General features: G+C 39.9%; 1 protein-coding gene across 1 annotated transcript; it reads right to left on the bottom strand.

The window, feature by feature from the left end:
• Positions 1-322: 322 nt before the first annotated feature.
• On the bottom strand, positions 323-12,777 carry mn1a (meningioma 1a). The gene is made up of 4 exons (XM_052607577.1): positions 12,166-12,777; positions 8,790-11,933; positions 2,871-2,925; positions 323-1,565 (listed from the first exon to the last, which is right to left on the bottom strand). Exons 2-3 carry the CDS (start codon positions 11,890-11,892, stop codon positions 2,915-2,917), a joined length of 3,114 nt encoding a protein of 1,037 aa, XP_052463537.1. The 5' UTR covers positions 11,893-11,933; positions 12,166-12,777; the 3' UTR covers positions 323-1,565; positions 2,871-2,914.
• Positions 12,778-13,673: the final 896 nt, after the last annotated feature.

Below are 13,673 nucleotides of genomic sequence, written 5' to 3' on the forward strand. Positions count from 1 at the left end.
CATTTGACTTCTCCCTCGCGCTTTCTCTCTCTCTCTCTCTCCCTCGCTCTCGGTTGAAAGTATTTTCCCACTGTTTAAGATTAGTACAGGGTAAACATAAAGACGGCATTTCTCAGGCATATCTCAAACCCGGTGCCCCCTAATCAAACAAAAATGCATGTAATCATCCTTTTAAAACAATCCTCATCGCCATTTAGAAACTTCAAGCAGTAGCTATGGAGAGCGTGCTAATTTAGGTTTTCTCTTGGGAAGAACGCCACATTTCATAGGAAAGTATTTAATGAGATGACAGCGGAGGACAGAGGAATCAGGGAAAAAAGCATAATTTACAACATATTTATTGTTAATAAGTGATTCATAATATACAGGTTATTTACAACAACAACAAAAAACTCTGCGGGCACAATAACTTTAAGCTTCGTGTATATCACAATAATGAGAGAAAACGGAGAAAAGAGGTAGAACAAGGAAACAGAGAGGTGTCGAAGACCAAAAAATTGGTTAAAGACCTTTTTCTCTCCAGAAGAAAACCTATTTTCTTAAAAGGAAAGTCTTTTGTCTCCGACTATTGTCCTCGCTTGAATAGCCTGCCAATTCCGACTAAACATATTCACCATCAGTTGGTTTAAAGGCAGAGGGAAGCTCAGGGTCTCAATGGAGGCTTGGTAAAGAGGGAAAACCCAAGCAAAGGAGAATTTCGACTTGAAACAATGGCATTCCGATGCCGGCCAGGCAGGTCACAAAGGGATGTTCTCAGGGTGAATATCAAATTTCCAAAAACAGTAGGGAGAAGACAGAACCCCCACTGGCCTTTCAAAGTCAAAAGGTTGACCCACCACAGACTCATGGAGCCTGCTGCTGGAGACCTCGGAGAACGGGACGCTTTATAATACGGCACGCTGCTTCTGAATTCTGTCTCTATTGGACGGCGACTCGCTGTCAGAGTTCTGGGAGTTAGAAACAAAACCCCCCCCAAAAAAAGATAACGTAACCAAAAAGGATGCGATGTTGAAGTTCACGCTGAACAAACAGGGATAATAAATATTTATAGTGAGAGCATCGTGCTCTCGGAACTAACTAGTTAAACCCTCATATGTGAGTCTTAAAAAAAATGAGGTAATCCCAGCAAAAGTGGAACTTTATAGAAGATAAAAATACACTAAAAGCAACTGAGCCTCGCTGTCCAAGATTCCAGTCTGGTGTGCTTGTGTATTTCCTGTATCCCATTGTCTCTCGTCTCCAGTCCATCTAAAGAGACTCTGTTGGCCCGAAGACTTGCTCTACGGACACCCAAAGGGTTTGCGGTTTCTCTGAGGCTAGAAAAAAAAAAAAAAAAGTATCCAATTACTGCTGGAAAACACCAAGCCAGCCATCATCCTTAAAGTTACGGAAAGCAGCCAGCGAGGTCCCAAAGTGGTTAGAGTTGTTCTGGATGAGTTTAAGTCGCATCTGGAAGTGAGAGGAACAGCAGGGGCCCCTCTGTCCCCCCCCTCCCCAGCCCCAGGACACCGCGGGTGGCTTCCTCCAGGTCCCACCCCCACCCTCACAGCGAGATCGTGCAGCACCTGTGGAGAGATGCGACACATGTCAGTCATCCTGTCGCCATGGAATCACCACGGACAGCTCGCAGGAATAGCAACGGGAGCCGTGGTGCTCAAACCGCGGGAGACAGATGGAGCGGCGGCTGCGGCTCGTTCCGTCGAAATTAAGCAAGACAGTACAGATCACGGCGAGCGCGGCCTTGGTTTGCTAATTATTTTTCACATTTGACAATATACCCAAACCAACAACATTACAAACTCTGATTCAAACAATTATTTTAGGAGGAAATGTATATCCCATGATGCACTGCCACTGATGTATTCAAAACAAAAACACTGGTACAATATAAAACTGCAAGATATAATAAAAAGGTTATTATAGTTAACTGAAACCATGTTTTTTTTTTTTTTTTTCATTATTTTAAATAAACTAATCAAAACCTTAAAATTGCCCGATTTTCATTTTAATTCATCTGAATAAGAAAAATAAATTAAATTAAAACATTAATGAGAAAACTAATAAAAACGACAAAAATAAGTTATTTAAAATAAAATAACTATAATATTTTCTCAATAATACTAAAATAACAATAAACTAAACATATATATATATATATATATATATATATATATATATATATATATATATATATATATATATATATATATATATATATATATATATATATATATATACACATACATACACACACACACATACATTCATATATATATTTTATTTATATGATTTTAAATATATTATCATTATATATTTTAAATGTTTATTACAAAATATTCTAATATATGTAGTTTGAGAACCATTGGAAAAAAAAATTAGATAAAATTTAGTTTAATTTGAATCACTACACTAAACAAAACTAAAGCTGAAATTAAAATGAATTTAAATAACTATATACACATTTTTTTTAAATACAAAAACTTACAAAAATTAATGATTACAATGAATCATATTATAAACAACATTATTATTTTAAATAATTCTATTCATTTAAATGTTTATTGCAACATTCTAAAATATAAGTGGTTGGAAGGTCTATTCGCAATGCTTCATGGGAGTGGGCGGTGACTGGTGAGCATTTTTTGGAGCAAATTCTGTTTCCTTGGTAACAGTGAGCTTTCTGATTGGTGGATCGTTCTCTTGGATCTTCACAGAGAATTTGGCTAGTAAACATGAATTTGTATTTAAGCATACATAAGCAAATCACTTCAGAGCTCATGATAAACTTATTTTGAAAGTTTTATTTAAAATAGCATTTTACTTCTGAAACCGACTGACTGTTATATATCTGATAGATTGGACTGTCTTACCTTTTTTCAGTGATATGTTAAGGAGAGCCAGCAGAGGAGCACTCCTACCCGTGTCCTGTGAGGAGAAACAAGGGGAAAACATTAAAATCACATCACAGATGTTTGGAATGAAGAAAACCAAATGAGACAAACATTACGGTGAAGGACTAAGAATGAACAGTTTAGGAATTAATTTTGTGTACACACACACACACATACACACATAATAATATATTAATATACTATATTAATCACAATATCATTTTTGTGATTCTTTTCTATTTTAACAGATTAATGGAAGATATTTTACTGTATACAATTGATATTTTACTCTATAATGTATAGGGCATGATCTAAATGCATCTTGACCAAATGTAGAACAGATGTAAATAGAAAGTATTTTGAAAACTAAATGGAGATGCTCCTAAATGACTCTTGTGCACCACAGAAACTTTATGGTTAGGAAAGAAACAAGCAAAGGGTTTGTTGGGGCACTGCCCCTGCTAAGTTATCCAGGGATGAAGCTCCTTTAATAACTTATTATTAAAAATAAGTTAAAAAATATATTGTAAAATAATCATGACATTGCATTATTTAGTCATAGTGTTCTACTGGTACTCATGTTAGCACCTATTAAAAATAAAAAAATCTAAACTCTATTTCGTTTGTTTTGTGTATGCAGGGCATTGGAAAAATGGGTGTCTATTAGATTCGTAAAATTTTGAAATGCATGTAACTTGAGGCTGAACACTAATTGGCTTGTTTCAGATTCCAGACCCTCCCACTTTTTATTTGACCAAATCAGTATTGTTTTTATATATTTTGGTCTACGCACAATGGCTTGTGTAGATTTTACAATTATCCAATGGACATTTCGCTTTTCAAGTAAAACATGAGTCTTTATAGAAGTATTATTATATGCACAATATTTAAAAAGATAAATAATATAGCATCCCTTCTTCAGTTGGACATACATTTAGTCATGTCTTAAAAATATGTTGTCGATACCATTAAAATAGTTAAGATAAGAAAGGTATAAAAGTATTTAGGAAATTGCAGTTTTTGCATACTTATTATATTGGGCTTTATTGAACTTAAAATATAATTTAAATGCCATTTTTTCCTACAAGTCAATTTACTGAACAATTTCCACCGTCTTTAAACTAAGATCTTAAAGGATTTCATATCCCGTGGCTCCCTCCGGTGGACAACATTAATATTATGGCCTTCATCTTTGAATCACATTAATATGAATATTTTTTTGAATGATTACACATTTAATAATTACTTTACTGATAATACACCCGCACTAAACTCAGATTCAGTGATTTGTGGTACATTATTTCATGCTTTAAAAGTTGAATTTTCGACTTCCATTTTTTAGTTAAGAAGTAATGATACATTATTATGTAACTTTTTAAAATGGTTATTTAACAAATGCATTGAGTCCTGCTGTCTGCACTAACAGTGTGATATAGTTATTGTCCCCCCCACCCCCCTCACTAGAAACGAGGCTGAGTAAACAATGACAGAATGCTCGTTTTTGCACGAACTGCTCTTTTAAACTCCATCTTGTGAATCATCCCGACAGTGCAGACTTCATTACTCAAACGCCGGGATTGTGTCCATATCATTGTTAAGCGCTTATATCGCGAGTCTCTCAACAGCAGCCAACAGAACTGTAGGGGACACAGTGGGTGCCTCCCCACACAAGAGCGTGGAAATAGCTTGGCACCGGCACGCTCTTTTACATAAACTAGTCCCTCTAGAACCTGTTTTTATATGCTGTTATATGGTTTGAATTTCCATTGACAAATTAGAATGAAATTATTCTAAAATATTCTAAAGAGAGCGCGGGACCCAGGCCAAGGGATATGAAAGAGCTTTTCACAGTTTTCGAGAGCCCAAAGCACTGAAGGAGTTTCACATCAGAGCCCTGGGGCTGTTTTCCCCCCCTCCTCCCCCTCCTCCTCCTCTGCTGGCGCACAGCGGACAGGGATCGCCTTCATGAGCGCCGGCCCTGGATCTGGAGAGGGGAAGGGCTGGGAAAGCGGGCCAGCTGTGGGGCCCAGTCTGGATGGCTGACTGCTGTCTGGATGGCTGACTGCTCTGTCTGGCTCTTAGACATGTTCTCTTGGCCAGCGCAACACATGCACTAAAGCATACGCACTGGAAAAGCAACACCCTTCTGCTCCATAATGCCGTTCACAGGCAGGCTCTGGTCACTTACAAATGGAAGGGGAGAAACTTGTTGGTTTATGTTTCTGTGGGAGGGGTTGCTAAGAAGAAACATTAATGATCTTAAAGACACGTATGAGAACAACAACATATGAGGTGACGCGGAAAATTTACATCTTGGCTCTGAGCTTGAGTGATGACCTATCCGTAACGAGCCCACGGCTTTAAAAAAACGATGCATTTAACGATCTTTAACGATGCATTTTAGATTAAAATGTAGTTATTTACTCGCCCTCATGCTATTTTATTTTCTCTTCTTTACTTTCTGTTAATCAAAAATCTTCCTCCACCAAAGCCCTCTATTGAACTTTTTAAAAACATGACTAAATATGACATTTGAGAACCACGTTTTTTTCCTATACCACTATTCAAAATATACATTGTTTCAAATCAGCTTTACAGAGAAGCACAATGTTTTTAGTATATTCATGCCTTATAGTCACATACAGCAGAGTGCAGTGATAATAATATAATAATAAAGTATTATATAGGGAGCTTTGATGGGAATTTTCAGTAATGGAATACAGAAGGCTTTTATGTTGGAGCTAGGTGGTATTTAAAAAAAGAACTTTCATTTTTGTTTGCAGAAAAAAGAGCTAATATCTCATGGCCATTTTCAATATTTAAAGGAGTATTTTAGCCAGAAATATCAATTCTGTCATTATTTACTCTCCCTCAAGTCATTCAAAATCATGTTATTTTCTTTTCTTTATTTCTGTTAAACACAAAAATATTCCTCTCCATCAAAGCTCAAAGCTCTTTCATGCCTGTGTTTGATTGTAAAACATTTTCCCTATAAATGATATTTGGCAGATTGCAGCTGGTTATATCATTGTATAATATAGAGTTTTGATGGGATTTAAAAAAAATATATTAAATATAGTGTATGAGATTTTTTTTTGTGCTGTATAAAGATCCACATCCATTTAAGATTTATGGAAAAGAGCAGCTTGAATATTCTGCCTAATATCTCCTTTTCAACTGCAATTTTTAATCTTTAAAGTAATTTGGCCCAAAATTAAAAACAAAAATTACCCTCAAGTCCTTCAAACTCGTGCTATTTTCTTTACTTTCTGTTAAACACAAAAATCTTCCTCTCCATAGAAGCGCTCTAAACTTTTTATTGGTTAAAGGAAAACTGAATGGTGTGTAAACGATGACAGAACTGCTTCTTAATGTTTAGCATTGAGAGATGATGCTCAAATCAAAGCAATGCATCTCTGACGATACAGGCCTGTCCCTCAACAAAATGCAAAAGCGGAATTCAATACATGCCAAGACAAGATCCTACTTCTTTTTTCTTTTTAGTTTCCACCCTGACATTCCTCACGGAAAAAAGCAGTGTATCACACGGACACAAGACTATGCTAATTAATTCTGCTCAGCAAACAAACACTTCCATATAAAGTGTGCATCTGCGCATGCAATGTTCAAATTGATGTCCATCATGCAAACCAAGACATTAGCTTTAAAATGAACTACGATTGATTATAAACAGCCTATATTGCATGCAGAGCTCAAAAGAGTACTTTTGATAAATGAGGAAACGTTCAAAAGCATTGATGGTTATTTTAAGATATTCAACTTGCACAAAGTGTACACTGTTTACAAATGTGTTTTTCCAGAGCCACTGAGATATCTAGCTTTTCTGACAAACAGAAAACATTCAAAGAAATGAAAGCTCATTTCTGTAATGGATCTGCAAGTTACACAGCGTTTGGAGTGTACACTGTTTGCTGATATTTTCCACATAGATATCAAGCTCTCTTTTCTCTTCACATCGCTGACGTCCCTTTCACACAAAACGCATCCCTATACCTGTGTTCTCAGCCTGTTTGTGGAGTGTTGTTTTGAGTCGTTTTCCCAGGAGACCATTGCATCTTCTCCTTTGTTTTCTGTCTGTTCTGGCCTTTAGTGTTTATTTTCAGAGCCACAAAGCTGTCAGAATATCCGACAGCCCCGTCTGAGAAATTGCATCTGACAACCTTCTCCATTTATTAGGCAAAATAGTGAAAAAAACACTAAAGAGTTGGAGCTTTCTGATCGGACTACATTCTGATAATGTGCTTTTTGCAGCTTGCATCTCTTCTAGATTTGGTTGAGATGCATTTATAGCATATCCCTGAAATTATTCCATATTCCATATATATATATATATATATATATATATATATATATATATATATATATATATATATATATATATATATATATATATATAAAATAAAAATGTAAAATGTATAATTATTGTAATCAAAACTGCTGCAAAACTTAAAGTCCAACGTGCACAGGGAGAAAGCTACTGCATTTCAGAAGAATGCAATAAAAAATAAATAAAGCAAGGAACTCAATACCCCGGTGCAAAAGATGGAAATAGAGATAAATGCAAAAACAGATTTGTGGTCTCTGGTGTGTTTTTGTGAAGGGAATTCCATGCAACTGGCTATGTAACAGCATTTGGATGTTTTCAGTTACAAGTCCTTGAGAAATTCCTGTTAAGAAAATAATTCTGACCGTCCTCTTGACTATTGTGAAAATCAAACACATCCCCTCATGAATACGATGCCACACGTCTGATTATGACATATCTGATGGTGCACAATTATAGGACCGATGGGACCAATCATAAAGCGTGAAGTGACAGGAAAGAGATTTCTGAGGTAAAACAACACTGAATCTTGGCCACGCGCCTAACGCCTGCATTTAACCCTTGCGCAGCGCTGTTGTCAGGCCTCATGGGTTAATAACGCCACTGCGAGCTCTAACGTGCCTGCAGTCAAATTAATCGCAAACTTGGCTGTTCCAACCTCCTTAGACAACATTTGTTTCCAAAAAATACCCATGTATACGCTGTGGCATTCAACATGAAATTCAAGGAACAGGAGCTCTGTGACCTACAATGCTCTTGAAATATATTTTATACCGCTTACAATACATCTGAACAGTCCTGTAAAGCTTCCAGTAAATTTGATAAGAAAGCCTGGGGTAAAAACACTTACATATTAAACACTGCAGACATATTTTCTTAACGCAGCACTGTTTTGAGAAGAAATCTGCAAGAATTACTGGAGCTTCTGATTCCAATTTATTTGTGCTTAGATTTAACACAAAGAGGATCTGCAGTTAAGATCTGAATGCACTTAAATCTCATTAAAATCTTAACGACGGATCCTCTTTGTGTTAAGAGTTAGATAAAACTTAAATGTAAGTACAAATAAGGTGGAATCAAAACATTTAGTTAGCATAATGTTAAAGAGCCAAATGTAGTCACTTGCATAATATCAGAAATATTATCACTAATGGTACTAATAATAAAAATAATAGCTGTGGTTTTTCCTGCAAGTGTGTGTATTAAATATGTGCGTGTAACCCAATTAATACTATACAATAATTAATATATTTACATTCATATTTAATTGAGGTATTGTACTGCAAACTACAGAGCCAAACAAACTTTCTCTTCTGTCAGTGAGTTAATTATTATTTTGCATCTTGTTTTCTGCCAGCTCAAGACTAAGTGTTTTTAAGTGTGCTAATTAAAGCTCACTTCTGGGTGACAGATTAGTTGTAAATGGGTCCCTGCGCCTGAGGTTAAGCTACCTTGGGTTGTTCATTATTCAACCATTAAGCCATCAAAGTAAACTCAACAGTCCATAAAAACACCAATTCATCATGCTCTCACTGCAAGTCAATGAAGTTTACCTTCTTTGTTGTCACTCTGGCCCCGTGCTCGATCCCAGTATCCCAGGCACTTGTCATTACTGGGGTCCTCTATCAGAGTCTTGTTGCCAGGGACATACCAGGTGGCATGCTGCTCTGTCATGAGAGAGTCAAGGTCAATGGTATTCACAGATCCCTTGCCTGTGACCGGGCTAGAACTGGCCAGGGCGCACTCTCCATTCAGACCGGCCTGGCAGTCGGCCTTTTTACTCGTTTTCCCTCCCATCGGCTGGTCCTCGGAGATGCTGAACTGCTGTCTTTGCAGCTGAATCTGAGCCTGCAAGATCTCCAGAGGATGAACCTCATCCTGGCCTGTGTTGCTCAATGGTGTCCGCACCTGTTCCATGCACGGATTGTCACTATAGCCGGCCCTGTTTTCAGAATTACACTTCATGCCAGCTCTGCAAGGCCTCGGGTCCTCTGTGCTGTAGTTGGGGCTGGCTTCGTCTAAATAATCCATGCACGGCGAAACGCCATCAGACTTGCCCACGCTTTGAATTCCACTGTCCATCGAGGTGGTGAGGTCAGGCTTTCCAAAAGAAGGGGAGACCAGGGACCTCTCCGGGGTCTTACCTCGGCCCTCCATGCCAACGTTCAAAGCAGAACCCTGCTGACTCGGACTGACGACGGGGTTACCGCCGCACGGAGGAGAGAAGTTTCCAGGACTGATGTGCCCGCTGTCGCGTCTCTTCTTCCCCCTCCCCTTGCCGTTGCCTGTTGCCATTTTCCCCTCGCATCCAGACTCCATGTTGTCATTCGGGGAAAGGGTGCTCGCTTCCCTTTTCGCCATCTGGCCTGTACCACTTTGACCTGCCGTCGTATTGTTGTTATTCCCAGAGCAAGGCGTTTGACTATTCTGAGAAGCGTTGCTCTGGAAATACTCTGCCCCTGGGCCGTTACTGCCACTGCTATTTATGTCCTGCTCAACCTGACCTGCTTTGCGTTTGGCCTCATTTTGACTTTTCTTATTAAAAGTCACATTGAGGTTCGGGGCCCCAAGGCTGGCGATCATATTCTGGCAGGCCGTGGAGAGAGCTGCCAGACAGCTTTGGCCAAACACACTGTCTTTTGTACTGGCTTTGTTTAAATTCCCCAAAGAGAGGGCCCCAAGCTTATTGACTGACAGGTGCTGGCTGGAGAGGTACTCGGGATGGGGGGGATAGTTCCCTGGAGAGGAGCTAAATCCTGGAGGATTGCTCTGGGGGGCTCCCTGTTGACTCGGCCCTCCAGGAGGGAAGCTGTGCTGCCTCCTCATCGCCATTCCTCCGAATTCAGCCGGCCTCCTGTCTGTGGGTGCGCCTGACTGCATGTTGCTCTCATCGGGAGACTGCATCTGCAGAGGATTGCTGACATTATTTTCGAATGGATGATGTGCTCCCGGAGAATTCAAAGACTGCATGTCCATGCTTGTGACGCCTTGCCTAAAAATAATGTTGTGTCCATTCTCTGCCTGCTCCAAGGCATGCGTGTTTGTTTCTCTACAATGCTGCTGCGGCTCAGGAAACCATGAGTTTTCTTGAGGTAGGTGGGGGCTGTCAAAGTTTCCATGAAAATTATGCTTCTTCTCGAAATTGGACTGTGAAACACTACCCAGAGGGCCTCGGCAGACCATGCCGTTTGATGTGACGTCCCCGTGGAGACTTAACTGTTGCAGGTCGGGTTGTCTCATTCTCTGCTGCTGGCTCCTCGATGCCATTTGTTTGATCATCATCGCCGCGTTCTGCTGCCGCTGCTGTTGTTGTTGCTGTGGACCAGAGCTCAAGGGTACAGGGCCTGATGGAAACCCATCCGTCACATGAGATGTAAAGTCCCCCATAGGAGATGGGAAAGCCGAGGGGGAGAGGTGGTTTTCAAGATTGGGCCGATTATGTAAGTTGTTGCTTAGGGGGCTGCAGCTCTCTCCAGCAGAGCCGTTCGGGAGATCAAACCGTGGTCTTTTTGCCATATTCAAATAAGGAAGTGAGCTGAGGTGAGGGTGATGTGGGGGCTGAGGGGCTAGCTGGGGGACATCAAACACCGGTTCCCCGAAGGGATGCATGTTATGATTGTTCAGTCTATGTATGGGCCGGTCCAGGTGGCCGTGTTGAACGTGGACCATCGGACCACCACCTTGAACGTCCGTATTGTTCGCTACATAGTCCGGAGTGTGATAAAACCGCGGAAGGGCAGGAGAACTGGGGTTCTGCCTTGCAACAGGTCCCGGCCTCTGCTGCGGCATGAGGTGGTGTCTAGCGTTAACCCCCGGATCCATTTTCCCCCGGTTCCCGAATCGGTCTGAAAACACATTTTGCTGAGGTAGCTGCTGGTCGACTTTAGAGCCGCCCAACATGGGCCCTCGGGAACCACTTCGATTACAAGTGGAAAAATGACCCCCGACCACTTGGTTCCCCGTTTCACAATAGGGCAGTTTGTGCTCTGCAGAGTCCGCGGTGGAGAATCCTGTCATATCAAAATTCCCCGTCAGAGGATCACAGGGAAAACAGTGCTCTGATCCCCCCATCCTGCTTTGTGGGAAAAGCCTGTAATGTTCAAGTCTGTGGGTTTCAGGGGATGAGGATGGCAGGCCTTGGAACGACGCGGCGCGGTTTGGTGACTGGTCTAGTGGAAGACATGGTGCTGGAACAGCGTGGTTACCGTTAGGATGGCCGTGCGGTTGAAACTCAGGCATAGTGGCCATTCTCTGTTGCTGCTGCTGCTGTGAAATGCATTCTCGCGACTGCACCTCTGCAAGTTGCTGACCGAATCCTCCTTCAAACATATGCGGGTGACCTGCGTTGTTGTTATTGAAGCCCATGTGTCTGTCCCCATGCAGGCAAGCGGGGACGTTGTCCTGGTACAGATGTGAATGCTGGTCGTGGTTAGGAGGTTGATGGTTGAACGGTCCTTGCATGTGGAGTTGATGTTGTGGCTGAACTCCCATAGCGAGCATATCCCCATGGCCATGAGTCTGGAATCCATACTGGTCTCTATTTGAGACAAAGTTGAGTCCCTGTATGGGGGATTCATTTAGTGGACCCATCATCGGCTCCACAGCTACAGACGGCCCTTTCATATGAAATCCAGCACTGTTATAATTAGAGTTCATTTTCAGTCCACTGGATTTAAATTCCTTTTGTTAGTTTGTCACTGCAAATAAAAAAAGACAATTAAATACATTTTTTTTTTTGTACTTTCAGTTTTGTATTTATTTTATTTTTTGTCTCCAGGGCACATGCAAGCCGCCGATTTAAAAATACAAGTATTATATATTTTAAATAACATCATGATTAAAAAAAAACATTTACTTTTCACATGCATGTGATTACTGATAAATATTTAATTATGCGAAAGTAAGAGATCAGATGACAATTGGAATTACCTCAATTCCAGCATTAGCGTAAAAACGCGAAGTCCTCTTTGTATATCCTTAGAGCAACGACCCTGTAAAATGCACATCTTAAAATAACTCCTCGTTTACATCTTTATTCGATGCGTTACGTCCCCAAGTCGTTCAACACAAATCCAGAGAAGTGCAAACCAACGCGCGAAGCACATGTCCCATGTTCACATCACCAATGCAATTCTATCGATCCCGACTGATAATTATTCTATATTAAAAAAAACACTTACATGCATTCAAAAAGAGTAGATAAATGCATTAATTCGACGGTCCTTTGAGGAGAACGTAGCGCGTGCGTGCGCTCGGTCCTGTGAGAAGACTCAATGCACCGCGGTGGGTGCGCGCGCTGTTAGGAACTGGAGAGCCCAGGATCCCTTTTGTTGTCACAGTATGAAATGTATTCAGTGCAAAATTTAACCACTATTTTCTTTTATGCTCTCCATGAGATCCGCGCTGTTCCATCAAATACTTCTGGCTCCAGAAAGGTTTTCTCATTTATCCTTGACTCGGATGCGTCGAGCCGCGGGAATCGGCAACAAGTTTGACATTCCCTCATCTGTTCCAGCGCTGATTTCTCACCAATGCCCACACAGGCACACATGCGCAGGGGGCGGGGCCTAGTGCGTGAGGGCGGGGTCTAACGCTCAATGGGCGGGGATTCACTTAAGGAAGTCTAAAAGAGATGTTTATAACCTATTTATATACAATAAAATGGATAACTACTAAAACAAGAAGAGCTCTTCAATGTTTCAATCTTCAGTGATACTCTATTTTACAAGTAGAGCTAGATTACTTTACGATTTGGGTGCCTATAGGTATTCAATAGCTAATAAAGAATATCATTTTAAAGATTTGAATATATATTTTTTATAAATAGATAAAAAAAATGTGTACATATAAAACATTAGATTAATTACATTGGAATTAATTTTCTCCCCACAAATTACAAATTATCAAAACTACATAAATTATCCAAGAAATGTGGATCAGTGCTCGATGGTATTTAATTATTGTGTAAAATACCAGACCTCTCAATTACATACAGCTACATTGTTTTATACATTACATTCAAATCAAATATGAAACAAACATAAATCAATGTAAATCTTAAATCATTTCCAAATCCTTCATATGTAAAACAGCTATATTCCTGTATACACAGACACTGTAGTAAATATGCAGCAGTTAATTAGTAAATTAGCAGATGCATAAAACAAGCTTCATTTTCCAGCTGTGATGAATGGCAGCCAGAGATAATGAATGTGTCTTCAGGGTTAATTTCCTGTAAATAACCGGTGATTGAGATGTATTTTTAGAACTCACTTCTGCAGCATGGGTCAAATTATTTATCTTCACAAAAAAAAAAAAAAGCTTATGAATGTATAATGATTACGAAAATGTGGAAATAAAACCCTTATACTGCAAACTAGACTATGTCCTGCAAACCCACTATGGAATGATACGACCTTTAGATCACTGAAAGGTTT

Source organism: Carassius gibelio, chromosome A10, assembly GCF_023724105.1.
Source record: "Carassius gibelio isolate Cgi1373 ecotype wild population from Czech Republic chromosome A10, carGib1.2-hapl.c, whole genome shotgun sequence".
Lineage (NCBI taxonomy): Eukaryota > Metazoa > Chordata > Actinopteri > Cypriniformes > Cyprinidae > Carassius > Carassius gibelio.

Coding starts and splice junctions, on each gene's coding strand:
- mn1a (XM_052607577.1), bottom strand. CDS start 11,892: ATGAACTCTAATTATAACAGTGCTGGATTTCATATGAAAGGGCCGTCT.